General features: G+C 50.2%; 10 protein-coding genes across 10 annotated transcripts; 6 read left to right on the top strand and 4 right to left on the bottom strand.

Moving 5' to 3' along the window:
- Window positions 1–8: 8 nt before the first annotated feature.
- On the bottom strand, window positions 9–1,625 carry N7520_004861 (uncharacterized protein; the record flags this gene model as incomplete). The annotated part of the gene is made up of 3 exons (XM_057138795.1): window positions 9–731; window positions 769–1,277; window positions 1,499–1,625. Coding segments are annotated over 3 exons (1,359 nt in total), but the record flags the coding sequence as incomplete, so codon positions are not given.
- A 532-nt stretch (window positions 1,626–2,157) lies between these two features.
- Window positions 2,158–3,098, top strand: N7520_004860 (uncharacterized protein; the record flags this gene model as incomplete). The annotated part of the gene is made up of 4 exons (XM_057138794.1): window positions 2,158–2,296; window positions 2,350–2,485; window positions 2,548–2,803; window positions 2,856–3,098. The coding sequence occupies 4 exons, from the start codon at window positions 2,158–2,160 to the stop codon at window positions 3,096–3,098; spliced, it is 774 nt and encodes a 257-aa protein (XP_056997001.1).
- A 565-nt stretch (window positions 3,099–3,663) lies between these two features.
- Window positions 3,664–9,593, bottom strand: N7520_004859 (Arf family guanine nucleotide exchange factor SEC7; the record flags this gene model as incomplete). The annotated part of the gene is made up of 3 exons (XM_057138793.1): window positions 3,664–5,038; window positions 5,086–5,452; window positions 5,501–9,593. The coding sequence occupies 3 exons, from the start codon at window positions 9,591–9,593 to the stop codon at window positions 3,664–3,666; spliced, it is 5,835 nt and encodes a 1,944-aa protein (XP_056997000.1).
- Window positions 9,594–10,281: 688 nt separating this feature from the next.
- Window positions 10,282–11,919, top strand: N7520_004858 (putative pyruvate dehydrogenase complex, dihydrolipoamide acetyltransferase component; the record flags this gene model as incomplete). Its single annotated transcript, XM_057138792.1, has 4 exons — window positions 10,282–10,391; window positions 10,455–10,504; window positions 10,572–10,795; window positions 10,858–11,919. 4 exons carry the CDS (start codon window positions 10,282–10,284, stop codon window positions 11,917–11,919), a joined length of 1,446 nt encoding a protein of 481 aa, XP_056996999.1.
- A 1,035-nt stretch (window positions 11,920–12,954) lies between these two features.
- On the top strand, window positions 12,955–15,027 carry N7520_004857 (putative phenol 2-monooxygenase; the record flags this gene model as incomplete). The annotated part of the gene is made up of 6 exons (XM_057138791.1): window positions 12,955–13,461; window positions 13,521–14,399; window positions 14,447–14,621; window positions 14,685–14,801; window positions 14,857–14,932; window positions 14,982–15,027. The coding sequence occupies 6 exons, from the start codon at window positions 12,955–12,957 to the stop codon at window positions 15,025–15,027; spliced, it is 1,800 nt and encodes a 599-aa protein (XP_056996998.1).
- Window positions 15,028–15,475: 448 nt separating this feature from the next.
- N7520_004856 (uncharacterized protein) lies at window positions 15,476–16,180 on the top strand (the record flags this gene model as incomplete). The annotated part of the gene is made up of 4 exons (XM_057138790.1): window positions 15,476–15,526; window positions 15,578–15,579; window positions 15,639–16,052; window positions 16,147–16,180. The coding sequence occupies 4 exons, from the start codon at window positions 15,476–15,478 to the stop codon at window positions 16,178–16,180; spliced, it is 501 nt and encodes a 166-aa protein (XP_056996997.1).
- A 336-nt stretch (window positions 16,181–16,516) lies between these two features.
- Window positions 16,517–17,598, top strand: N7520_004855 (golgi SNAP receptor complex member 2 family protein; the record flags this gene model as incomplete). The annotated part of the gene is made up of 3 exons (XM_057138789.1): window positions 16,517–16,847; window positions 16,905–17,086; window positions 17,158–17,598. 3 exons carry the CDS (start codon window positions 16,517–16,519, stop codon window positions 17,596–17,598), a joined length of 954 nt encoding a protein of 317 aa, XP_056996996.1.
- Window positions 17,599–17,958: 360 nt separating this feature from the next.
- N7520_004854 (malate dehydrogenase) lies at window positions 17,959–19,148 on the top strand (the record flags this gene model as incomplete). The annotated part of the gene is made up of 4 exons (XM_057138788.1): window positions 17,959–18,024; window positions 18,081–18,198; window positions 18,253–18,497; window positions 18,555–19,148. The coding sequence occupies 4 exons, from the start codon at window positions 17,959–17,961 to the stop codon at window positions 19,146–19,148; spliced, it is 1,023 nt and encodes a 340-aa protein (XP_056996995.1).
- Window positions 19,149–19,490: 342 nt separating this feature from the next.
- N7520_004853 (ATP-binding protein) lies at window positions 19,491–22,363 on the bottom strand (the record flags this gene model as incomplete). The annotated part of the gene is made up of 3 exons (XM_057138787.1): window positions 19,491–19,649; window positions 19,715–21,630; window positions 21,688–22,363. 3 exons carry the CDS (start codon window positions 22,361–22,363, stop codon window positions 19,491–19,493), a joined length of 2,751 nt encoding a protein of 916 aa, XP_056996994.1.
- Window positions 22,364–23,721: 1,358 nt separating this feature from the next.
- N7520_004852 (uncharacterized protein) lies at window positions 23,722–25,724 on the bottom strand (the record flags this gene model as incomplete). The annotated part of the gene is made up of 2 exons (XM_057138786.1): window positions 23,722–24,588; window positions 24,636–25,724. The coding sequence occupies 2 exons, from the start codon at window positions 25,722–25,724 to the stop codon at window positions 23,722–23,724; spliced, it is 1,956 nt and encodes a 651-aa protein (XP_056996993.1).
- Window positions 25,725–26,908: the final 1,184 nt, after the last annotated feature.

Genomic DNA, 26,908 nt, shown 5'->3' with positions numbered 1-26,908 from the left:
GGGTGAAACTAGGTAACATACTCCAGTGCACGAAGACCTTTCCCTCGGACTACTTTAAGAGCTGACTGAAGCCACGCAACCTCCTGAGGATGATATCGGTGCTGGAGACCGTCAAGCACAATACCAAGTGCCGGACTGACCGATATCGGCCCAGCCAGCAACATGTCATTTTGCAAAAAGTATTCCACAGACTGGCAGACATGGTAGGCCATGGAAATATAGTCTTCGCGATGACCAAGAGAGGGTAGACCAGTTTCGCCAGTGACAGGTGTACAGCCCTCGATGGTTGCAAGGAACCCAGCATGCTTGTATAGATTGCATAGACCCGACCACAACATAGTCCGCATGGCCCATAAGAGTATAAGTGTTCTGGCAATTGATATGTTGGAAAACCATAAAACATTCCGAACAAAATCAGCATCGAAATCAAAGATGTTTTGCGAAGGGATCGGCCAGTATAGCGGGCCAGGCGCGTTCTGTATCTCGTCATATATAGCGTCCAAGCTTTTGTCAACCTGCCAGCATTCCTGAACTAGCTCATAAACCAAGGCAAGTTGTTGATTGAGATGAAAGGAGGGAATTGTTTTCACTCGCTCCAGGATCCCCGGCGCATGGGCAAAGCAATCCGTTACACGATCAAATGATGACTTGGGGTATCCTGCCCAAGGCTCCTCCATCCAAATAGATTCGGACAAGGAAGTGGAGGTACTTTGTTGCAAGGCATATAGAATCTAGAATGGTAAGCAAGGGTCTATCATCCCGGAGCACGAGACGTACCCCTGGAACCCGAAGTCCTAGAAACAACTGATGACCCGCACCAGAGGTATGCGCATTTACACCACGGGCTTGCATCAACGCCATAATACCCTGACAATGACTGAAATAGCCTTCAGATCCCGCGGTGGGACATTCAAGGGCTTCGTAAAGGCTCAGGGCCATGCAAGCTGCGAGAGTTCCGTCTTCGCGCATGAGAAGCGGGTCATTCAAGGACCTTTGCAGCTGACGAAGGCCCTGAATATAGTACCTGTGACCTTGTTGGACCAGATCCGGCATGTGGAACATGGTTCCAACCGCCGACGCCGCAACTGCCACAGTGGATATCTCGAGGGTTTCAGCCTTGGTTGGAAGCTGACCGAGTAAGGTGATCCAGGATACCCATTCTGGAGGAAAGCAATTTGAGAGAAAAGCGTGAACCAAACTGTGGGATTCGATTCGACTCTGGATTAATCGATAGGCGGGGCTTGTCTCTAGGAATGACACTCGTTGAATCTCCGTGACTGGAGAAGAAGTTGGTGATTGTTCTGGAGATTTGTCTTGCTCAGATGGTCTGAGAAAGGTGTGTGTCTTATCTGCGGCGGGTTGGACTAGGACAAAGACCCTCGCCTTTTCATATCCACCACACACTCGGTTTGATCGTGTACACCGCTGACAAGCTGGCTTTTGCTGATCACACTAGATGAAATTAGCGCTTGTACGAAGGCAAACTCTATTGACTCACTGCTATTTTCCGCTTTCGACAGGTATTGCAGCCTTTCGACTTCCCAGCCACGCCGACCATAGTGTACTAGCTCCAGTGTCAACATCAGCATTTTTTTATTCTGCGGCTCCCCGCCACAGTGAGCCTTGCCTAATTAGGATTAGTACAGGGTTTATGTCACCTTTGAGAATTATCTCTACCGAGTACTTTGTACATGACCACGGTCATCAAAGCCTTGTTTTCATTTCAAATAGTTATCAAAATGGCTACATTCGTCAGATTCTTCTGTCGAAAAAAAGTGGATATCATTGTGGGCATGGAGTGAGATGGAGAAGGAATGGAAAATGGAGGTATTGTACACCCTAGCGTTCCACATGTCCTTTCAGTGGATTCAGGTTTGTTGCTAAGAGTCGAGAGCCACTAACTTAGTTTGTAGTATGCTACGGAGTACTAGTATCTATGACTAGATCATGTGGATCCCACGCTAAACCCAAAATGGGGTTGTTCTTGCGAAACCTCCTGTATACTTCGGATGATGAAAACCCACACTCAAAAGCACAGCCTTGTGGTCAGGCAGATTTGGGCTTGAGAAATGTCTATAAGAGCCCCCGATTGCCAAATTTTCATGTCTCAATTTACTCATACCACATATGTACCTATTCAACCATATACTACCCAATATGCTTGCCGATCACTCAAAGATGAGCATTGCTCTAATAGTGTTCTATATACCTGTGATCATCTTATCAACTTATCTCGCATGCTATCGACACAGGAGACCCCGCATGGCCTGGAACACTCTCATTTTTTTTTCAAGCAGTAACTCCCCCACGGACAACGACGACGCTCAAATAACTCTAACATATATATAGTTCGCATTGCCGCGGGCGTCCTCGTTATCATTTCAGAACAAAAACCAAGCACCGGATTTATGATTGCAGCGACCATACTTCTCAATGCCGGTGTATTCCCCCTAATTGCAGCCACAATGGGCTTCATTCGAATCATGTATGTTCAAATTGTTTGGTTCTCGTATGAGTATTTGAATTCCTCTAACGTATGTATCCCAGCACAACCATCGAACAAAACATGGACCCGCGAATCCGCCAAGGCTTGCGTTTCTCTCGCATACTGTTTATAGTCGGTCTTTCTTTGACAGTCGCCGGTGGAGCTTTAGAAGGAAGCGACACCACCAGCGATGTCCTTATCGGATTCAAACTGGTCAAATCTGGCTACAGTATCGTTGTCATTTTTGCAGCCATCTTATTGGCCATCCAGGCATATTTCTGGACACAGTCCTCGCTGTTTTCAGGGACAAGTCGGATGGTTCGTTATCCCTCCTTAGCTTTGCTGACAGTTTCACTGACAATTTCATTAGCTCCTTAAAGCTATGACACTTGGCACGCCATTCATTGTCGTTCGCATTACCTACCTATTCCTCTCTGTTTTGCACACGTCGGATCTCAAATGGAACGCTCTTCTCGGACCAATTGCCCCGTTTTTGGTCATGGGGTTGTTGATGGAGTATTTCGTTGTTGGGGTTTACCTCACCACCGGCGTTATGATGTCCCCAAAGGCGATCCCTGCAAAGCAGAGAATTCCCGATGAAGAGACAATGTGACTACTTGATCTCCGGGATCAAGGCTCCGTTGACCGAGAATTGAGGAGCGAGAGCTTGTCGGTGATCGCCGAGAGTCATAGCTTGGTCAGACATAGTCTTGGAAGATAGGGACGAAAATGGACTTATGGGCTAGATGCTTTTTATCGATTGACAAGCTAAGTGAACTTACTTCTGTTATGCTAGTGCATATCAGAGAAGCCGCACCATAGGAGATAACCCCGTGTCTGGACGGTACAGAGTTGGATTAGAACTCAATTTAATTTATTCGTTATATACATACTGGAACGAGTAGAGTTTCCAATCCTCCCTCGTCGTGGCTAGGGCACACCTTGCCAGTGGCAGCTACAACGAACGGGGTGTTCTAGGAATCTAGGAGTCTCGCATCTGGTGGAAAGAAATTTTGTCTTATACAATACAGCTATGCATCTCTAGAAACAAAACAACTGTCAAGCCCGTAGGCAACAAGTCACAAATCTGAATCAAACAGGCTAGACAAAAGACATTTGAACGCCAGGGTCACCCGTATATCACAAACGCGGGTGGTATCCCGAAAACACCAAAATCATCATTCGGCAGTTCGGCTGTCACGACGGGAGGTCTTCTGGGAGATGGAACTGCGCGGGCTGATCGGCGCATCCGATGCATTGGGCGGAGCAATACCTAGTCGGACCTCACCGATGCGGCGTAACAGGGCCTGCAATGCGATGCGAATCTCGGGGTTGAGATCGCGGCTCAAAAGTTCAACACTCAAGGGGTAGAAGATTGGGATATTTTTATCAAATCCTTCCTGGGGGAAGTTATTGTATCCCTCAATGACATCCACGACTACCGGTCGCCAGGCCAAGATATTCCGGTGCTGGGTCTCCTCCTCAAGACGGACAAAACTGCGGATAATGTCTGCACAGAGCGGAATGAGCGCTGCCTCGGTCTCCGCGCGACTGCTCCTCCTCTCATCGCGTTCATCATGGTACATTCGGAAGAGGATGTGCACGTAAGTGGCCGCGCTGCCACTCTCCTGCTTCAGGAGATTAGGGGGCTGCTTCATAAAGCCTTGGCGCCAGAGCTGCATGCGCAGTTCCTTGTCCTCGTTGAACTTCTTAGCAAACTGGTAGCTCTTCTTGAGCAAACCCATCAATCGTAGGAGTTCGGGGCTAGGGATCTGAGCGTAGACAGTGTCGTTGGAAAAGAGTTCGTGAACAGTCTCGATCATCAGAAGCTGGAGAACACAATTTGTGATGATCCGGTTGAAGAACCGACGGCGTGCCACTGTGACTGCAGCTGGTTGTTGCTGCGAATCTGCCTGGGGCCGGTAGTCCTCAAGCTCAGCGCGAGCCTCGCTTTGAGCGGGTGGATCACCTCCGTCGTGGAGTGAGGCAGTACTTTGAGAGCCATTAGCCTGCAGAGCATCGGGCAGGTCACCCGTGTATGGCAATCCCGCCGCGGCCTCGGCGGCCTGAACGTCACCATTGGTGGCAGTTTCTGTCATTTTAGTCATGGAAGCCGCCGCTGTGAACAGTTCGTACGCGGTGGTCTTGTTGAAAAGTTCAACAAAGGCCCCAACAATCTGATTCCAGTGCTCCTGTTGGAACTTGGAGACATTTTGCAAAATCAGCTGCTGCAAGCAATTACTACCAATGCGCGCGATCGTGTCATTCTCCTGGCAAATGCACAGAGTCAAAAGCTCCAAAAATCGACCCAGCATATATTCAAGCGAATCAAAGTAGTGGGTGAAGAGGGTGATCATGTTCCGCAAAGCCTGAATCATGGTGGTGGACAGCCAAACAGAGAGATCCTCGTGGTTGGGGACCTTGGACATTTCGGATTTGGACTGCAGGACCACAAAGATTGGGCAAAGCAGTTGGCGCCAAAGCACATCCCAGAAAGCCCGCGGGAAGTCCCCGCCGTGTCGGATCAATGTGTCAAACAGGTATGTGAGTGCGCTGGGACTGATTAGCTGGTGAAGGAGAAGCGGGGGTTGAGAACATACCGGGATCGGACTTCAAGATCATCGCCAGTCATGAGTACATCCTGGAAGGCGATCAAGATCGGATACCAGAATTGCTCTTCTTGAGACTGGCGAGTAAGTTGCTTGGCAAGGTTGGTTCCCTCCTCCTGGAAGTTGGGCGCAGGTCCACCACGGTGGGAGAGCGGACACTCTGGAGTGCGCAGCATCTTGGTAACTGTGGATTTCAGCGTCTCAATTGCCTGCAGTGACTTTTTCTGGAACTTGGAGTTCTTAGAAAACTCAGTAAGACAGACAATGAGGTCTGCGAAGGCGCCTTGAGTAATCACAATACCGAAACGAGTATTGTAGATTTGGGTAACATGGTCAAAGGCCATGTTCACAATACTCTCTGCTTATGGTTAGTACTTGACCTGCTTGTCAGGAAAATGGAACTTACCATATGGCTCTCGCGCAGCAACGGTGAAGACTCCAAACATAGTCTTCCATCCAGACCGAATATTATCACCACGGGCCTGTATCATCTGGATCAGGCACCGGAGGATCATATCCTTGACGGAAGCAGTGGTGCTGTTCGCCATGACATGCTCAAAAGGCTTGAGGAAATCCTTCTGGAACTTGAAACCAGGAAGTTCCTCGATTTCCATGAAACGCATCGACAGCTGTCGCAGCGAGTCCAATGCAAAGAAAACAACGGTAGTGTTGCCGTGGCAGCCAACCTGGTTGAAGTGTTGACCCAAGACCTCCCAAATCTTCGACCATTCAATCCTGACTCGAGTCATGTTGTAGTAACTGATCTCGACCAGCTTTTGAAGACTGTATGTTCTGGGAGAATCACTCTGCCCTGAGGACTGAATCTCTTGCCAGCTGACCTCACTCAATGCACGGACAAAATCGATGATAGCCTCGTGCGAGAGGTTTGCGGTGTTAGTGAAGATTCGGTCTACACCACGGACCATATCGGCAGACCGGCTCTCAATGGCAATATCCATGCGGAAAGCCAAGGGGCCATGGACAGAGCGTGTGCGAGTCTTGCTGCGAGTGCTTTGCATGGATTTACGCGGAGAATCCATTGTCGACGGTGCTCGAGAGACATCGGGCAGTGAGCCCTCATCTACACCATCACTCAGCAATTGCAGACGATCAAGTTGGCTGACGCAGGTGAGGATATCGCGCCAGGAAGAACGAAGATGATTCCCTTCGGTAGTTGCGATATCAAGAATTGCTTTCAGGGCCTCGAAGTTCTTTGGCATCATTTCCTTCACATTAGCGAGGTTGGTGAATTTGGCTAGGGCTGTGACGAAAGCTACCCGAGGAGTCTCGAGGTCAAAGGCACAGCTGATACGAATTGACAGCTTGAGTCCCTCCATGCATAACCGAATGGACTCTATGTTCGAGGTATCTTGCATCGGTGCTGACAACCCGGACAAAAAGGACATCCAAGTGACATTGAACATCGACCCAGCGTGTCGAACCGAAGTAGCAACGGTGAAGCGCGAAAGGGCACCACGGACCGCTGTCTTGCGTTGAGCCCGGATGAGGGACCGGTAAAGTTGCTCGGTCTTGTTGGCCATCTCTTCGGATGCTTGTGCATACTTTTCTCCCTGGATATCACGACCAACGGTTGCGAATACTTGGCCGGCTCGGGTAGCAAGGCCAGTCGGAGCAGAGGTTTGGATTCCAAGATTCGCAGCCTGCTCCCGTTCAGTGTCCAGAACAATTTCATTGTTGGCAATTTCGTCATAGATAGAGATCAGGTACTCTGATGGCAAGTCTTGGTTATCGTTAATTCCACGATTGTTCTTGATGAAGTCTTCTTTGGTCATCCGCGGTCCCTTGATCTTGGCACTGTGCTGGTCTGTGTTAAGCATGATGACCGAGTAGGCGAGCACATAAGCAGTGTCGGCATTAGCAAATGCATTAGGATTTTGAGTGGTATATCGTTCCGCAAATTTAAGCATAAAACGATCAATCTTCTGCGCCTCTCCAGGAAGACGGAAATGCTGCAAGAACGACCGCAGAGCCTCGACAAAACGACGCTTAGTGAATTCCATCTTGTCCACGAAGTGATGCATGATGGCAATATTTTCAGCATCACCCTCGCCGAGGTACTCACCCAGCATGGCCTTGTCAAGGCGCTCGCTGCGAAGTAAGAAGCTTGCAATATCTTCAGGAGAATCCGATGGAATGAATCCTTCTTGGAGGAACAGCTTGATACCACGCTTAGGTTTGAAGTTGAATTGCTGGATAGCATTCATCAGGGCAATCTTGCGCTGTTTGACCTTTTCAATCTGGTTGGGATCATCGTCGGGCACGGGAGTGGAGCGGCCAGTGGCGAATTCAACAGCATCAGGACGTGGAGAAATCAGTGCACTAGTATCCATGGAGTCGCGGGCTTGATCTATTGACTTGGAGGAGTCGGTGGGATCCTGTTGAGCGGGCTGATCATCAGGGCGTTGTGCGCCCCAGTTGTCAAGAGACCGGAGGATTTCTACCAGGGACTCAAGGGCCTGTTGCTTCAAAATATACTCTGATGGCAAGTTTGGAGCAGCTGGCTGCGGTGGAGGGGTGATATTAGCGGTGGTGAGAGATGGAGGGAGTGTTCCGCGCTGCTGCCACTCAGTTCCAGTACTAGACATTTTGGTATGACTCTCCTGGAAATGTTGCTGTTGCGCAATACTGGTCACGACGGGCACACTGGCGTGTCGGGACAACTGTTCAATGAGGTTTTGGAAAATATTTTCCAAAGCAGTACGGTCACAGTCATAGTTGAGATAAATCTCGACCAAGGCGCGGGGATTACCACCTAATCTCTCTATGATCTCCATGAAATATTGTTTTTGGAAAGAAGGAGCGGCTCGCTTCTCGAGAATCGTCAGATATATTTCCTTCATGAAAACCTCGATCTCCTTCTTCATCATGACTCGCAGGTGCGTGAGCATCAACCAAAAGAGCTCACAGCAAACCTTGAACACATGAGGAACCGAGCTGGAGCCATTTCGGCTCAAGCTCAAACACAGGTGAGGCCGCACTGCCTGAAGGAGTGTCATGGCCTCCGAGCTGGTCGAGCTGTTCTTGATAGCAGCAAGAGGAGAGGTAAAAGTGCTGGTGTGGTTGTTGATCAGGTAGTGGATAAGATGCAGGGAAAGGAGTTTTGACCGCATGTTTTGGGACTTCAGGTCCTGCTGTTGCTCATGGCCTAGGACCTTGTGGCTCAGCTTGCACAGGGCCCGGAATACCAGGAATGCATCCTTGACATAGACCTCATCCACATCATCCTCGGCAGAACTATCGTCCTCGCGGTCTTCGGGGATGCCTGAAATGGACCGAGTTGAGCGCGCCGCCTTGGCACGGGTAACTGTAGTCGGTGCGTTGTCATTAACGCCGGTCACTTCCTTGGGCGACTCGAAACTCTGCAGAGTGAGTTTCTCAGCTGTCGGTTCCTTGGTGACTGGTTGGTCCGGCTGGTCCGGCTGGTCCGACTGGTCCACCGATACCGATGCAGCCTCAGAAATTTGACCCTGATCGCTAGCGGACGCATCCAAGCCATTTTCGAGACGGTCGACTTCACGAGTTCGAAGCTCCTTCAGGTCCAGCCGAACTCGTACCCGGTCAAACACCGTGCTCACCATCTGCGTCAGGGAGCCCTGGGCAATTTGCTGATTCTGGCTGGATTTGGAGTATATGAAGATGTTGTAAATCTGGCGAACGGCTTTCAGGAGACCAGCTCCGTGTACCACAATCTTGTCATTCAAGACCGCCGCCAGCAACGACTTGATTATTTGCTGCTGGATCTCATTGGGGGTGGCTTCGTTCTCGAAACAATCACAGATTGCATCAATGGCTCGCTCGATCAGGGGTGGTTGTTCGGGGTTGGCATCGCTTGCGGACTCGGCGGAGGGAAAGGCGAAGTAGGAGTAGGAGATGAGCTTTCCAATACAATCCAGCGCTGTTACTTGAAGGGGCACGCTGAGGGTCTTGCTTGCCAGGTGAAGCGGGCGAAAGATGAGTTCCGGATCAATGCGCTCTGACTTGATGTTGGCTAGAGCGACTTGGACGGAATCATCCAGCTCTTTATTTCTTCGAGCTTCCCGCGAGGCAGCAATGGTATCGAGAGCTGTCACAATGAAAACGGCTGAACTGACCGCGCCTCCCCGTGCCGTCGCAAAAGTGGCGGTGGTGGACCGCGAGTCGGATCGCATTCTTGTGTCTCGTTCATTATCTTCGCTGGGTTTGTGTTCCTGGATCTCTGGTGGTCCGTCTTCAAGCGTGGGTGTCTCGACTTCTGTTGTATCCTTTGGCGGGACCTCGGGCTTTTCCTCCTGTTCTTCTTCAGGTTGAGGTTCTTTCTCTTCCTTTTCAACCTCCTCATCCCCCTTTCCCGTCGTTTCTTGCCATTCTGTCGCTTCGGATAGATTCGACTTATCTGGACTTAGGGCCGGGGGAGATTCGATAGTAGTATCCACGGGAGGCTTCTCGGAGTCGGTTGCGGGTTGATGAATTGGCTCAGAGCCAGTGTCGACGTCCGCCATTGTCAAGGAGACTCCGGGCGGAGGGGATCTATGATAAGATCAAGGACATCGAACGGGGAGAATTGGCTATGAGAGCTGGAAGCGGGATGCTATGGTGCAAAGCATATGGGGGCGCTGCGTGTTCTCTTCTCTCCGAATCGAGTTTAGACCGAAAGCACTCAGCCACGCTAAATAACACTTACATAATGAATCCGGGACTGATTATGTCAGCTAGGCCCTCTTTCACGTGACCATGCCGGCTACGACCGGTCGCGCCAGCCTGTTTTGGGCGTATCAATATCCGTATCAAGCAATGATAAGCCAATTTATCTACATGTCGAAGCACCTCAAAGGAAGGTTAGACAGTTGAGAGTAGACGGAATAATTTGACCGGTCAAATCGAAGCATAATAAATGTCACATCTAGGCCCTAACACGTAACGACAGGAACAGGAAACACGAAAAGGTATAAATTCAAGGTTCTGTCACATGACATCACATGACCCCCAATGATCCGGCGCTCGAGTGGTTCACCGAAGGCTGTTAGGAGCTCAACGAAAAGTTTCCCGCTAAGAGGCCATCTTTCTTCTCCCCAACTCCTCATATCCGGCCCTCCACGTCCTCACTTCCGTGCCGGACTTTCTTCATTACTTATAATCCCAGCGTCGAGGGCCTTTTTGATTTCACAATCGCCGGCAATTTTCGCTAAAATGGTTGCTGCTGCCGCCAGAATGCGCACCCCCAGCGCCATGTTCATGGTCCGGGGCGCCACCCCCATGCGCCGTCCCCAGGCTGCCTACAAATTCCAGGAAGTCCTGCAGTATGTGCTATCGGATGAATTCTGTCTATTATGAAATGATATTGATGATTTCTTTGCGCGCAGATCTCAATTGCCTTCCATCTCCGCTCTCTCCCGCTTCTATGCCTCCAAGTGTATGGCTACTTGAATCCTCGACGAACCCTTTGTTTTCATTTCATCTAACCTATAATTATCTTATAGCCTTCCCTCCCCACACCATCATCAGCATGCCCGCGCTGTCGCCGACAATGACTGCAGGAAACGTCGGCGCGTGGCAGAAGAAGGCCGGTGACAGCCTCCAGCCCGGTGATGTTTTGGTCGAGATTGAGACCGATAAGGCACAGATGGACTTTGAGTTCCAGGATGAGGGTGTCCTTGCAAAGGTTCTGAAGGAGACCGGCGAGAAGGAGGTCCCCGTTGGCTCGGTAAGAAATATCCCGAGCTTTCCCTCGGAATCCGAAATCTAACCCGTTTCCCCTATCAATAGCCCATTGCCGTTCTTGTTGAGGAGGGTGCCGATGTCTCTGCCTTCGAGTCTTTCTCCCTGGAGGATGCTGGTGGTGACAAGCCCGCCCCGGCCGCTGAGAAGAAGGAGGAGCCCAAGAAATCGGAGCCCTCGGCCCCGGCCCCCTCGTCGGAGCCTGCCGCCATCGAGCCCGAGACCTCCGGTGAGAAGCTCCAGCCTTCTCTGGACCGTGAGCCTTCCATCTCCCCCGCGGCCAAGGCCCTCGCCCTTGAGAAGGGTGTCCCGATCAAGTCCCTGAAGGGTACTGGCCGGGGTGGTGTGATCACCAAGGAGGATGTTGAGAAGTACACGCCCAGCGCCACCGCTGCCCCAACCTACGAGGATGTTCCCGTCAGCGGCATGCGCAAGGTCATTGCCAACCGTCTGAAGCAGTCCATGCAGGAGAACCCCCACTACTTTGTGTCCACCACCCTGTCGGTTACCAAGCTCCTCAAACTCCGCCAGGCCCTGAACGCCTCCGCCGAGGGCAAGTACAAGCTTTCCGTTAACGACTTCCTGATCAAGGCTTGCGCTTCCGCTCTCCTGAAGGTTCCCCAGGTTAACTCCAGCTGGATCGAGGAGAACGGCCAGGTCGTCATCCGCGAGCACAAGTCCGCCGACATCAGCGTCGCTGTCGCCACCCCCACCGGCCTGATCACCCCCATCGTCAAGGGCGCCCACGCTCTGGGTCTGTCTAGCATCTCCAACCAGGTCCGCGACCTGGGCAAGCGTGCTCGCGAGAACAAGCTCAAGCCCGAGGAGTACCAGGGTGGTACCTTCACCATCAGCAACATGGGTATGAACCCCGCTGTTGAGCGCTTCACCGCCATCATCAACCCCCCTCAGGCCTGTATCCTGGCCGTCGGCACCGTTCGCAAGGTCGCTGTTCCCGTCGAGACCGAAGAAGGTACCGTCACCGAGTGGGATGACCAGATCATCGTGACCGGCAGCTTCGACCACAAGGTCGTGGACGGTGCCGTCGGTGGTGAGTGGATCAAGGAGCTGAAGAAGGTTGTCGAGAACCCCCTCGAGCTTATGCTGTAAAAGCTGCCACGACTCCAGTACCCACATTACTGTAATCTGTATTAAAATCTCCTATGCCCCCTTAGACCAGCATCGGTCCTTTTGTCTTTGATTTAGCAACTACAATCCATTTTCTATATGTTTGAAGAGATATTCAAGATTGAACGAATGCTTGCGTTTTCTTAGTTTGTAAGCCCGATCCTCGTGACTCGCCATGGCCGCTTCCAACATTGAGGTTTATCATGTCGTCTCCACCAGTATGTCGACCGGAAAGGGGACACATATAAGTAGGTATCTAGATATAATATGTGCTTGGCTACGACTCTTTTTTGGGTCGTAATTGCGAGCTTTTCAGAGCACCTGAAAATCCAATGTTCAATGAACGCCCGAGGATGGCATGAAATGGCTATTTAGAGCCCACATGTGCAACATTTGAAGGCAATTCTGCATGAGAGAATTATAACATCTGAACATTTAAAGGTAATAGTAAGGGTTTAGATGCATACCTAATCCTGTCCAGAGGGCGAGTGCAATTTTCACGTCTCTATTACCCTCCATGGATGATGTACTGTAAAATGTATCCTCTACGATTTGACATACTTCAATTTCGGGGAACCCGGCTAGATAAGCAGAAATACATTAACTCAAATATACACGAGCGGGTAAAATTGTACAGTACAGTTTCCAAGGATCACCGTCGGCAGATGACAAGAATATATCCCGATGGACCTCTAATTGTTCGGGACGAGATATTAGAAGTTATTGTAATAACGGCACTGCAGAGACTCTCGGAGGCCGAGTACGAGCCCTGAGTGTGGCGGCACTGGCGGGGATAGATCGGGAAGAGTAAAAGAAGTTTGAATCAAAAGGTACATTCAACGGCACATTTTTACTGCGAAAAAGAAGCATACTGGTCAAACACTTTTCGGGCCACTCCCGGCTGTGGATCCCCATCTACTCCAAATTATGACACCTCATCTGCAGCCTATTTAACAAAGATCCCTCGCATGGAAAAAATGCAGGTACAAAACAGATACACTGCTTTACAGCGCCAAAATGGAAAAATTCGACGTCATCATCTGTGGTAGCGGCTCTGCTGGTCTCTGCGCCGCAACCTGGCTCGCCCGTTACGGCATCCGATGCAAGATTCTGGAGCGCCGTGATGGCCCCATGAAGATGGGACAAGCAGATGGTGTACAGTGTCGGACTGTCGAGATTTTCGAGAGTTTCGGAATTGGCGAAGAGTTGCTGCGCGAGGCTCACCATGTTCTTGAAGTAAGCTTCTGGGCGGATGATGGGGCAGGTATCAAGCGGACTGGTCGGACGGCTGATACGCAGCCTGGATTGTCACATCTGCCACATGTTATCTTGAATCAGGCGCGTATTAACGGGCTGCTTATTGAGCGGATGGAGGAATACAATGATCAGCGGATTGATTATGGGTACAATGTGACCGATGTGCAGGTGGCTAGTGCTACTGCTTCTGATCCTGGTTCTTATCCTGTTACTGTGACTGCGGAACGCGATGGAAAGACAGAGCAATTTGCGGCAAAATATGTATTGGTGAGTTACAGATTTCTCAACTTCTTCATTGAGGCCTTTTTAATAATATTTGAACATAGGCGTGCGATGGTGCTCACAGCGTTGTTCGCAAGGCTCTGGGATACAAGATGATTGGAGATAGCAGTGATGCAGTTTGGGGCGTGATGGACATGGTTCCTCGTACCAATTTCCCCGATTTCCGCAAAAAGTCGGCCATTCGCTCCAAAGCAGGAACTATCATGATCATCCCCCGAGAAGGCGGAAACAACAATCTCACACGATTCTATACCGAGCTTCCCTCGGGGACAAACCCAAAAGATGTGACTCTGGAAAATCTACAGCGTCAGGCAAAGAAGATTCTGCATCCATATCAGATTGACTTTGCCGAGACTGTATGGTGGTCTGCGTACTCAATCGGTCAGCGCCACGCCGATTTCTTCCACAAGGATCATCGAGTCTTTTTGGCTGGTGATGCTTGTCATACCCACTCTCCCAAAGCTGGCCAGGGTATGAACGTCAGTCTGCAAGATGGATACAATATTGGCTGGAAGCTTGGTGAAGTCTTGACAGGTCTAGCCGATCCTTCTCTGCTCGAGACATATGTCCTAGAGCGGAGAAAGACTGCCATCGATCTGATCAACTTTGATCGCTACTTTGCAAAGCTATTCTCGTCCGGAGCCAACACATCGGCGGAATTCCAGGAAGGTTTTATCAAAGCAGGAAAATACACAGCTGGTTTGACAGCAAAGTATGACGTTTGCCCCATCACCACTGCTTTGGAGTCTGAACTTGCTTCGAATGTTGTTATTGGCATGCGACTGCCCAGTGCACAGGTCGTGCGGGTCTGTGACTCAAAGCCTCTCCAGCTTATGACGACACTTAAGTCGGATGGCCGGTGGCGTATTATGGCATTTGTGGGTGATCTCACAATTGCAGAGAACCGGAGCAAGTTGAAGACGGTGAGTCTGTTTCGTACCCCAGAGATGATTATCCTAATGCCCTATAGATCGGAGAGTATCTGTTCTCGCGCGACGGACCTATCCATATGTTCACACCGACATCGCAGGATGTCGATAGTCTAATCGAGACTATCGTGATTGGCCATGGAAAGCGACATGATATCGAATTGGAGCAAATCCCCGAATGTTTCTACCCAGTGGCTGGCAAGAATCAAACTAGGGGTATGTTTTCCCCTCCAAATTGGACCAATTAGTTATTGGACCAATTGCTTATAACTGTCGCAGATTTGCATAAGATATACTACGATGATGAAAGTTACAACAAGGGCCACGGGCATGCATATGAGTTCCTCGGCATCGATCCGACACAAGGGGCTCTGATCATCGTCCGACCTGATCAGTGTAAGTTTCAAGCCCCATATAAATATCTTTGGCTATTGCTGATCATTTCACATAGATGTGTCCGCCATATGGAAACTTGACGAGCATCGGGAAATTGGCAAGTTCTTTGGAGGATTTCTCAAGCCGCAAACGTAGGTTGCCCCCACAGCACGAAAGAATGCGACAGCTAATAACATGCAGGCATGCAGAGCTCTGTCTAGCTGGTTCCCCCGAAAGTAGACTGTAAATAAAGAACAAGGAAAATAGTAAATCGAAAAAAATTCCAGAAAAAGTTCCTGTGGGTGGTGGCATGAGACCAGAGCGGGAAGCACGTCAGTGGCTGCGAGTCATGTTATTAGCATCGTTCACAAATTGTATAGAGAAGGCCAGCAAATTGATGAATTTATGAAGTATGAAAGAGATATAGAGAGGTATTCAGTTACTTCTATCTATCATAATAAAGGTACAAGGCGTGGATGTTATGGTATCATAGAGATGTTCGTTGGGTCTTGGCTCCACCAAATCAATGACGTGATGTCACACGGCGGAGCTTCCAAGGTTTCCTTGCGCATGTGGTATAAAATGACTTTCCCCCCCTCGCCTGATCTCATCCATAATATTCTAAATTCACGATCGCCGGACCTCTACAGCCATCCCCCTTTCTTAACCAAATACTCATCTTTATCACATCAATCATGTCTTACGCCGACGCTGCTGCCAAGGGCCCCAAGCAGGCTCCCGAGGATGTAAGTACTACATGTGCCATCAGATAGACCGCAAGCTAATGAAACCTATAGGCGTAAGTTGCAAAAGCCAGAATTCCACTGAAAGATCGCACCGATGCTAACCAACCTCCAGCCGCGCCCCCAGCGTGGGTGGCATCTACCATGACGAGTCCGAGAGCACCGCCTCCCTCATCGACGTCGACTCCCCACATGTCAACACTGTCGATCCTGATTTCCTGAACCAGGAAGTTAAGACAACCACACAGGCTGAGCGGTTAGAGCGCGAAGCTGCTGAGGCCGAGCAGCGCAAGGCTAGCGAGGCCAGCGAGAAGAAGGCCAAGGCCCGCAAGGCGAAGAACAGCGGACTGTATGCCAACTCTGATAATCCTGTCTACATTACCAATGCTGTTCTGGGTGCTGTGATTGGTGCTGGTCTGGGCTACGGTGCCTACCACAAACACGCCCAGGGCAAGCTTTCGTGGGAGTTGGTCGGTCTCGTATCTGGTGCTGTCGGTGCGTTCGGTGTTGTGGACTACTTTGCCAGCAAGTAAGTACCTAAATTTCCAACCTGAAACGTGGATTTGCTTCAGGTTTCTGGTGATGTCTCTGGAGTCTGGGCAGTTGTGCTAATCCCTCGTTAGGTGGTTCCTGCAGAACAAGTACCCTTCCAAATAAGGTTGCTAGATGTTTCTAAACCACGTCCCTGCTTGAGTTCTGTTTAATATACCATCACCATCCCTGCTCTTCTGTGGCTTTGCATTCTGTCTTTTGGCGCGAACGGAGTCGGACTGTCGGGCTTGTACTAGTACCCTCAACGATACCATTTTGACGTGAACGCAGTCAATGAATTCGTCATTTTTTATTGCCCATAGCTATATTCATTCACAATAAGAAGAGTAAACCCTATTTATTGGAAAAAGAGATTGTAGGACATAGCAGTGGCAAGGAGCCTGAAGGATCTATAAGCCTAATTGAAGCTACGCCTGAAGGCGGTCAGCGGCCAAAACACACATGTGGCCTCGCGCGAATCGTGGGCTCAGTTTAACCTTGGATCAATTTACTCTCAGCTTGGAGGTGTTCAGGTGGATCCAACTCCCGGTTTCTTATAATACTGATACTCCCATTGACTTTCTTCCCTCTTTGTATACTTTGAAACTGCAAACCTTTACGTGGCAGCTGCCGCCACCCACATCATGGTATGTACTATCGCAGACAACACGAGACCCTAGCTCACGCACACAGAATTCTCTTTTCAACTCCGCATTGAAGCAGTCATCTGCCATTCGTCGGGATTTGGACACGTTTGCGCAGTCTCCCGCGACTTCTTCGGCCGCTCTACAAGGTGCGTCTCTTGATCTATGTGTCGAAACTACAGGTAGCTAACCTTTACTACTTATAGGCCAAATCGCTGCGTCATTAGCCTCCATATCGCGAACTATCGACGACTACTCAGCTCTGTCGAAAAAGGAACTGATTCCGGAGAAGCAACAAAAGGCCTTTGACCGGGTGAAGAACTTCCGCAATGAGCTGGCAGATTATCGAACACAATTTGACCGGCTGCGCAAAGAGCGAGAGGATGCAGTAAGTTGCAATCTGTTGCAACCAGGAATTGAGTTTTTTCTAGGAGCTCCTTGACTGACCTGACTTCTTAGCAATCGGCTACCAACCGCAGTGAGCTTCTAGGTCGTCGACCACACCACGCCGCTACTCCCGAGAACCCCTACGCTCAATCCAACCTCCCACAAGCCTCATCTTCTTTTGCGCCATCCTCCGGGTTAAGCTTTGGAGGTGGCCCCGCCGATCACACCCGCGAAAGCCATGCGTTGCGCGAACAGTCTTTCTTCTCTAACACAAACACTCAGTTAGATGACTTTTTGGACCGAGGACGTGCAGTGCTGGCAGATTTAGGTCAACAGCGAGAGGTATTGAAGGGTACCCAGAGGAGATTGTATAGTGTTGCCAATACGTTGGGTATGAGCGGAGATACCATCCGCATGGTTGAGCGACGAGCTCGACAAGACAAATGGATATTCTGGGGCGGCGTGATAATTTTCATACTGTTCTGTTGGTTGGTACTGCACTTCTTGCGGTAAACTTTTGATTGTATACTTTGACGCTCGGACGTTTTGTATGGTGGACATTTTTTTCCGGATTGGGTTGGCTTTCCATCAGCGATGGCGTTGAAATGTTTGAGAAATGACAAAACAATATCATTTGTTCTGAACAACATTGTAAAGTAGTATACATGTATACATGTTCACATGTACACAAAATGTATTCCAATTCTACCCGAGTCCAAAACAGCGATTCCGCCCGAGGATGCCAGTGTTGTTTGGCTGACGACCGGGACATCGGAAGTGCTAAAGTGGATCCCCAACTCACCGGGCCCCAACCTTCTTACCTCTTTTCCCCTTCCCATTTCTCTTCTTTCTTCATCCCCATCATCAGACATCATGTTTGCCGCTCGCTCTACCTTCAACGTCTTCCAGAAGCGCGCCTTCTCCGCTTCGGCCAGCCAGGTCAGTCACGATTAATTCCTTCAATTCTTTTTATTTATCGCTAACCCTCTCCCTAGGCCTCCAAGGTCGCCGTTCTCGGTGCCGCCGGTGGTATTGGCCAGCCTCTGTCCCTGCTGCTGAAGCTCAACCCCCGTGTTTCTGAGCTCGCCCTCTACGACATCCGTGGTGGACCCGGTATGTTCCACTGCCATTAGCTTTGCAATTCAATTCTAATTGACTTCCAACTAGGTGTCGCCGCTGATCTGAGCCACATCAACACCAACAGCACCGTCACTGGCTACGCTGCCGATGCTGCTGGCCTCAAGGAGTGCCTCGAGGGCTCCGAGATCATCCTCATCCCCGCTGGTGTTCCCCGCAAGCCCGGCATGACCCGTGATGACCTCTTCAACACCAATGCCTCCATCGTCCGCGACCTGGCCAAGGCCGCCGCTGAGGCTGCCCCCAAGGCCAAGGTTCTGGTCATCGCCAACCCTGTATGTTCCCAAATTGACCTAACAACCAATTGATCAGCCTTTCTCACATCTTCCTAGGTCAACTCCACCGTCCCCATCGTCGCTGAGGTTTACAAGAAGGCCGGTGTCTACGACGCCAAGCGCCTGTTCGGTGTCACCACCCTGGACGTTGTCCGCGCCTCGCGCTTCATCTCCCAGGTCCAGAAGACCGACCCCTCCGGCGAGAAGGTCCCCGTCGTTGGTGGCCACTCCGGTGTGACCATCGTTCCCCTCCTGTCCCAGTCCGGCCACCCCTCCATTGCCGGTGAGGCCCGCGACGCCCTTGTCAACCGCATCCAGTTCGGTGGTGACGAGGTTGTCAAGGCCAAGGACGGTGCCGGTTCCGCCACCCTCTCCATGGCTATGGCCGGTGCTCGCTTCGCCGAGTCCCTTCTCCGCGCCGCCCAGGGCGAGAAGGGTGTCATTGAGCCTACCTTCGTTGACTCTCCCCTCTACAAGGACCAGGGTATTGACTTCTTCGCTTCCAAGGTCGAGCTCGGCCCCAACGGTGTTGAGGAAATTCACCCCGTTGGCCAGGTCAACGAGTACGAGCAGGGTCTCCTCGATGCCTGCCTTGCTGACCTGAAGAAGAACATCCAGAAGGGTGTTGACTTCGTCAAGGCTAACCCTTAAAAAGTCACTGTATACCACCATAACCTTTCCAGTTTCTCTGCGTTTCAGAGCGCCTGGCCTTGTATTTCTAGATCGATATGATTGCCTTAATGAATATCGGTCTAATCCGTGAATTTGATCGTAAATGAAATCTCATGTTATAATGCTATTTCGTTCAAATAGAGATAATTCGCTATAAGGTAGATAGTAGACAGTAGTAGACACTAAACAATAAACAGCTGCATACATAATGATAGTTCCCGAAAAAGGAAAGGAAGATGGATGCCCCATTCTTGATGCCTTTTACTCGGCCATGTAAGTCATCACAAAATCTTAATCGAGTTACTTCCGAGTAAATCAAACCTAAGTGTAACTGCGCATGGCATCCAGGTAACCGGTTCCACCACGAAGATCCTGATCGAAGGTCTCGGCCACGTCCAGAACGCGCTTGATATGGTCCATAGACAAAGGGGTCTTTTCGTTGACGGCCAGTGCTTGAGCAGTGCGAACCGAGTTCTTGATCTGGAATTTGTTTAGCATATTCGATTATAGTTTTGGATGAGGTAATGACAGATGAAAGAGCTTACCTGTCGACCATTGAGCGTGTGCCGTGAAAGCACATCATAATCACTCTCCGAGAACTCGGCAGTTTGAACACCCTCGATAGCGCGTACTCGTTCCAGAAACATCTTCCAGATACTGCGCTTTGCCTTGGAGGCGAGATCACCATATCGCAAGGCGACGTGAATACGCGACTGGAAGGCATCGTCGAAGGTCTCGACCCGATTTGTGGTCAGGAAGAGGATACCCTGGAAGTATTCCAGCAGACGGAGGAAGATGCTGACCAGGGCGTTCCGATGGATATCGTGGATGGTACGCTTCTCAAGGAAGATGTCTGCTTCGTCGAGAAGGAGAACTGCACCCCATGAGTGAGCAATATCGAGGATCTTGTTCAGCTCTGCTTCCAGGGAGCGGGAGTCGGTTCCCAGTTCGCCTGCGCTGACCATGTACAAAGGACGGCGGAGTAGCTCGGCGATTCCTTCAGCCGTTAGGGTCTTTCCTGTGCCGGGTGGGCCGTGAAGAACGGCAACTAGACCCTTGCCCTTGCCTTGAATTACGTCGTCAATGTTCTGAGCTGCGTGGAAGGTATGTGACTCGACGAGGGCCTTGACAATGGACTTTTGGTTTGCTGGGAGAACGAGCGAGTCAAAAGCCTCTTTGTCCCAGTCGATGTCGCTGATGCCCGAAATGGTAAACTCGAGCCACATCTTCTCGCTGAAAGCGAAGCCCAGGACGACAGGGCTGGCGATAAGGAGTTCCTCCTCGGTGAACTCGCGGCCGATGACACCTGCAGTGCCTTCAATGCGATCGATGTTCTCCTTCTGAATCTCCAGTCCGTTCTCATCAACCTCTACCTGCACGACGCGAGGGTTCCCATCTTCACCCTCGATCACCTTGTACACGGTTCGCGGGGTATCCGACTGGCCACCGTGGTCGTCTTCGGAGTCAGAGCCCCCGCAGCAACAGCCTTCACTATCGCTGTCGTCCAGGTCACTGATTCCAGCATCGGAAGCATCGATAAGATCCGGATCTTTAGGACGGACTGTACTGATGGGGTAATTGGGGTTGATGCGGCGGTGGATGGCCGGATCAATCATCACTCGGCTTTCGATGTTGACTTTGCCGACAGAGCGCTTTTTCTTGTAGAATGCCATTCCTTTGTGGAAGCGGTAGTTCATGCCACGAAGCGCCACGAAGCGTTTGCCACGCTCGACGAGACGGGTTCGCAGTCCCTCGGCATCACGGTGGTATTGCAGTGGGAAGCAGGCGAGACTGGTGATCTTACGTGCTCCCTGGAAGGATTCTACCTCGGCAGCCATGCTTCCAAATCCAAAGTCTTTTCCATCATACTCCAGGTAGCGGCCTTCGATGCTGTACCATTGTCCTTTCATGAAGGAAGATTCCTTGATGGCATACTCGATTTTGAAAGCTCGGGGCTCATCGGTGTTTCCGTACGTTGGAGTGTATGCGATGGTGTTGGGCTTGAAAAGGGCCCACAGAAGTTCGAACGTGATAGTATTGGCCTCCAAAAGTGGATAAAGGGTCTTTTTAATGGTCGCATAGTCCGTGTCGAGGTATTTGATCAGCACTTTGAGATGGGCAGCTTTGGTAGCGGCTGCTTTGCGAGCCTTGCGCTTCTTGTCGTCGCGCGATTGCTGCTTGAGTTCCTTCATGTACTGTCGTGCCTCCTCCAGGTACAGGAACAGCATGTTCGGGTCAACAACTGCGGGCTCCTGCACGAGACTGACGCCCTTGACGCCATCCATCACCTTTGCCAGGGATTCGCGGAGGGGCTTGCTTTTGATGTCCACCACCGTCTCCAGAAACTTGTTCTCCCAATTGAACTTGCGGCGCACCGTGAAAATGTACTGATCCCACTCGTCCGCACCAGGATCATCCACCGTCTCGGTAAGCTTGTACTTGTGAATCGTGCTGTCCCACACTAATGGTAACCATGCTTAGTACCAAAGCCAGACAAACAATTATCAGGATGACTTACATTGATCTACACGCTTGAAGGCGACCTTGGAGGCTGGCTTTCTCTTCTTGGTCCGCTTTTCCCGCCGAGTTTCAGAGATAGAATCGATTGACCCCGCATCATCACTTGTTTGATCACGCAGGCGCTTGCGCTTCTTCACGGTGAGCTTAGCAACCAGCTTCCGCAGAAGCTTTTCATCCAATGAGGAATCCGATTCATAGCCGTCTGCCTCGGTGTCCGAATCGCTGGAGGTATCTGAAAAAGCCTCCGAAGCGGTCTTGCGACCCCGCTGCTTGCGCTTTTTGCGCTTTTTCTTATCCTTCAGAGATCGCTTGGCCTGAACCTTTGCACGCAGCCGATTTTTCTTGCGCCGGTCCGGCTCCGAGTCACTAGCGATCGAGTCCGTGACTGAGGTATCGGAATCAGAGTCAGTAGGAGATGCTGTAGAAGATTCTGAGTCCGATGAGTCGTCCTTTTTAATATTTTTCTTTTTCTTTTTCCTCTCCGCCTTATCCGTATGCTTCTTGCATGCTGTTCCGGTCTTGGGCAGCGTCTCCGCCGGAACGGGAGAGACAGCAGGATCCTTGACCGCTGCCTCGGGAGCAGCAGGGGGCGAGCCATTCACGCTTTTGTTGATTTCAGTAGATGGCTCAACCTCATGCTTGATGTCTGCGGTGATGGAGATGGGTTCCGTCATGGTGGAGCTTGAAGCTTGGACCAGTGGGGAAATGGATTGCGGAGACTAGTGGAGCTAGGGCGGGTGTTTGGGTTTGGGCGGGGGACGTGATTTTATCACACCATGAAGTTGAGGACAAGTTGAACGTGGTGAGGATGAAACAAAGGGAATGAATCACTTTCAACACAGCTTGCATACAAGTGAGAAAGCGAGACAAGGTAGTGAAAGAAAGACAGTGGGTGAGACGGAGGGTTTTAGTCTGGCCGGGGTCCATCACCGTGCAGGTGAAAACGAGGAATCACAATGAGTCTTAAGAAAGTGAAAAGCCAATCATGAGCTCCCACGAATATGACTGCGTTGGCTCCTATATGTCCGTCAACCTGCTAGACGCCTTGTGCGTTGTCATTTGACAAAGCTGCGGCTCCGCCTTGTCGATTTCGTTACACGGGTCGGGTTGACCCTTGTATGTGCCCAAGATATCGGAGTTCCAAGTTCAGTTGGCTTAGAGATGGTTCTGACTTTATCTTTTTCATCTCCATGTCTCATCCAGTTGGTGAATGCCATGGTGGCATGGCCCATACCGAAGTTGTAGTCATTGAATAGTCCACCAAGCATTCAAGCCACCCGTGGACGATCTGCTCACCGCGATTTCATAGTCAAAAAGGTAAATTGGGGACATGCACCATACTCCACACTGAAAGAGACCAATCAATGATCAAATATGAAACTTGACGACCAGTCTGATGATGTTGGTCCAGACAGATTCCAAATTACGATCAACTAAGAATGGAAAACTAAGAATGTTAAGGGGATACATTGAAGTACACCGCCTATAAATTAAGGTGGGCAATAGCGATCAGTCTGACAGAACCCTTGGGGTCATATAATTTAACCTCACCGCCCTCACCAATTCTGTTTATTATACTCCGGACAGCATACTAGATAAGTAGTATTCAATATTTCTATCGCCTAGTTTTGATTATATCCACCATATATACACATACTAGAGGTCTCTACAGTCCACTCGATATTCTACCTTCTTACTGTACCACTTATAACTTACTATGCTCATGAGCTGGATAGTTAGGTAGTATAGCGACCGCCGAATGGTGCATCTGTAGGTGCATGTTGTAAGGGTAGTGTCATCCTAGCTTGGTATTCATGATTTTCTACTATTTGTAATGTGGTTTCAAGAGTTTTGTGGACTGATCCCTATCGCCCACCGTAATTAATACTGCCGGAGTGAGGCTGTTGGATCCCAATCGTTGATTGATTGGTTTCACTGTCTTACATGATTCAGATTAAACGTCACTTGATGATTCTAGAACTATTATTCTACTCCAATAATATTGAGGATATTGACTTATATATGCAGCCTCTCACGAGCTTTGCAATTTCCAGTTTCCACCCGAAACACTTGCAGTACCATCCACAAGCCTCACTCGCTGCCCAGTCTTGGAAATCAATGTTCCTTTGACACCCGGAAGTTGAACGATCCCACTAGTAGAAGACGGAGTACTGAATGAAAAGTGACTATACCCATCACCGGAACGTCGGAGAGCGACGGAGAAGACTCCACGAGCGGTAGATAACCCCGCATCAATGGTGGTCAGATTACCAGGCTGAGGCGCTATGACCCAGGATTTACCCGCGGGCCCAGCAAGCTGGATCCCGGCTGCGTAGGCTGTGAGTGCATACGTTGGGCCAGTAGACCAGCCATGAGCATGTGAAATACGCGCATCGTCTTGGTAAGGCGCGTAATGGATGGACCCATCGGTGGAGTAGCCCTCGATAAAAGTGGACTGGGTCATCTTGGAGTCAAGAAGCATGTAGCCCCATTGTAGACGGAGGAGGTCGAGTGCTGAGTTGGGTTGCCTGGCAATATAGTGTGCTTGGAGCTCAAAGCCGCCGATGAATGGGGAGATTGTTGCGCCGGCTTCGGGGGCTGGAGCACCGTAGGGGCCCCAACGGGCTTGAAGAGCGGCCGAGATTGTTTTGCGTTGCGCAGTTGATTGAGTGAGGTTGGCTTTGATGGCCCAGGTATTTCCGTCTTGGGGATGGAGGGTGGTTGTTTCGTTGTCTCGATACATTCCTGCTGAGAAGTCCCAGAGAAGCTTGTTGGCGGCTTCTTTGATGTTGGCTGCGGTGCTTTCCCAGTGGGAGATAACCGATGTTTTGTTCAGCTCTTTTGCAAGATCTTGAGCATCGTTCAGCACGAAGTAAAGGATTGAGTTGGCCTCAATATTCTGGTGTTGTTAGTAATACTGAATAGTAGAAGGGGACTTGAACTTACATGTCCTCCCATTCCAAAGCGCAGCCAGTCGGCAGACCAGGTTATGTTGGCTAGGCCGGTGGTGTCAACTGCGTCTAGTGCCCACTCTATTCCCAGAACATATTGATCCCAGTAGCTCAGTGCCCACGCCGTGTCTCCCGAGAACCGATACAAGAAAGACATTCCGATGAGATTATGCAGGTGATAGGTGTAGCTCACGATACCAATCTCATCAAAGGGAGTACCAGCATAAGGGAGTTGACCATCAGCCTTCTGTAATGCGAACAACGACTCCAACCCCATTTGGACACTGTATAGATCACCCGTGCTGACAGCAATACTTTCAAGTGAGATGGCCATATCTCCTGGCCAAACCAGTCGATCGCGCTTCGCTCCATCGGTAATGGTGCTGGTACCATTGGTAATGGTATAGTTGTTATACCAAAAATTCATCTCCGGCAGAACTATATCATAAGTCTGCGATGTGATAGCGTCCCCCGCCGTCGGGTCAATAGTACACAGCTGGTTCGTATATGCACCGGCATACCAGAGCTTATTAATCAGCTCATCGTCGGAGTGGAACCAGCCCGTATACTCTCGGAGGTTCTGATTTGGTGCGGATGTGAGGTTGACGTGGAGAGCGTCGAGCACCACAGTAGCACTTGTGTTGCTCGCAACTGTCAGATACCGGAAGGCGCCTCGCTGGAATTTGGTCTCTGGGGTGTATGTTCCCGCCCCTTTACCCACATTAAACCACAAAGGGGCATCATAGCCGGAGTTACCCGTTGCATCGCTATATTCGCTGCTAATCCAAAGGCTTGACTCGGAGAAGGTGACGGATAAGAATGCCGACGACGACGAAGAGGAGCTAACATCTAGCGATACAAGACCTGCAACGTTCTTACCAAAATCTAAGGTCACAGAAGAAGCGCCATTGAAGCTGGCAGTTCCACCTGAAGACTGAGTGAGGGACTTTGCATTTGTCACAGACCCATTGACTTGGTAGACTGATAATGCAGTCAAATCTCGTGAACTCGGAGCTAAAATGTATTCCTCGTATGGCACGCTCGTTGCGGCTACTACTGGGAGTAAAATATAAAACCAAAGCATCGAAGAAGCTATAGGAATGGTGTGTGAACTTGATTGCCGGATCAGTTTGTGGATTCCATGTTCCTTTTATACTGCTTAATGCCCAACATAAGCTATGATGCCGCCATTCCAGAATAGAAATTGATGATCTCCTTCTCATCTCGGTGTATTTCAGCCCGATATGCGGAGAATGAGGTGGTATGGCAAGCCTTGATCTTCTACGCTGTCGGTAGATCAACACCCCGATCGCATTGCAGAATGTGGGGTTACTCCATACCCCACATTATTCTGTAGCTTGGCGCCTGATCATTGGAGAATCAGCCGAGGTAAAGCCGAAGTGGAACCTATGAAGAAGAATTTAGTTAGCGTTTCTATTGAATAATGTTACATCTCTCGGGAACCTGCAGTCTCAAGAATGCATAATCTTTGGTTGGGAGAAATGTAGTTTCAGAGCAACCTTTGCAATTGAACTGATATGACTGGGATCAATTAGACTAATAACCCATTCGTCAAGGGGAACATTGAACTTGCAGTTCATCACCACTAACCGGCTTCCGTTCCAACCCGTCAATAATCCAGCCTTCCGTCGCCTCATTTCACAGGTGCAGTCGGCCTCAAGCCATCCAATTTTACACTCCGCAGATACGATCCGACGTTGGCTGTCTGCTCGTGTCAAAGAGCGACAATAAGATACACTTCCCGCCCATTTGCGGGTTGGGCCTTAGGCTTTTTGGGCCGGTGCGGAGGTCTAAATGAGGCAGATCGGCCATGAAGTGGAAAACCCTTGGATGCCTGAGGCACTACAGTTCCCATGCTCGTGATAGCTTGGGATCAGTTGAAATTCCAACTGATGGTCCTCTTAAGCTAGCCTAACTTGACCTGTGTGGAGATGCAAAGTCTCTCCCAATGGCTGTCTGAAGTAGAGGCTTTCTTCCATCCTGAGATATCGCATCTTCCCCCCCTCCATCAGGAGTATGCACCCCTATACCTAACAATTGGTAACTATTCCCACCTTGATCTCCATGTACATGCTCATGCTCATGTACTTTCATCTCTTTCTCCCTTGCAGCGTCTTCACAGAATATAGCTGCCTCATCATTCTTCGTCAACCTCCATGTGGCAACCAAATTAAAACACACCCAAACAGTTTGAAGGAACCTCAGATTCGAACTAAGAATCAGCACTACCAGGGCACCTGTTGACCT

This window comes from Penicillium odoratum, assembly GCF_028828045.1.
Source record: "Penicillium odoratum strain IBT 22623 chromosome Unknown utg000004l_segment0_segment0, whole genome shotgun sequence".
Classification (NCBI taxonomy): domain Eukaryota; kingdom Fungi; phylum Ascomycota; class Eurotiomycetes; order Eurotiales; family Aspergillaceae; genus Penicillium; species Penicillium odoratum.
The sequence above is the reverse complement of the archived record's forward strand: the minus strand, read 5'-3'. Positions and strand labels throughout refer to the sequence as shown.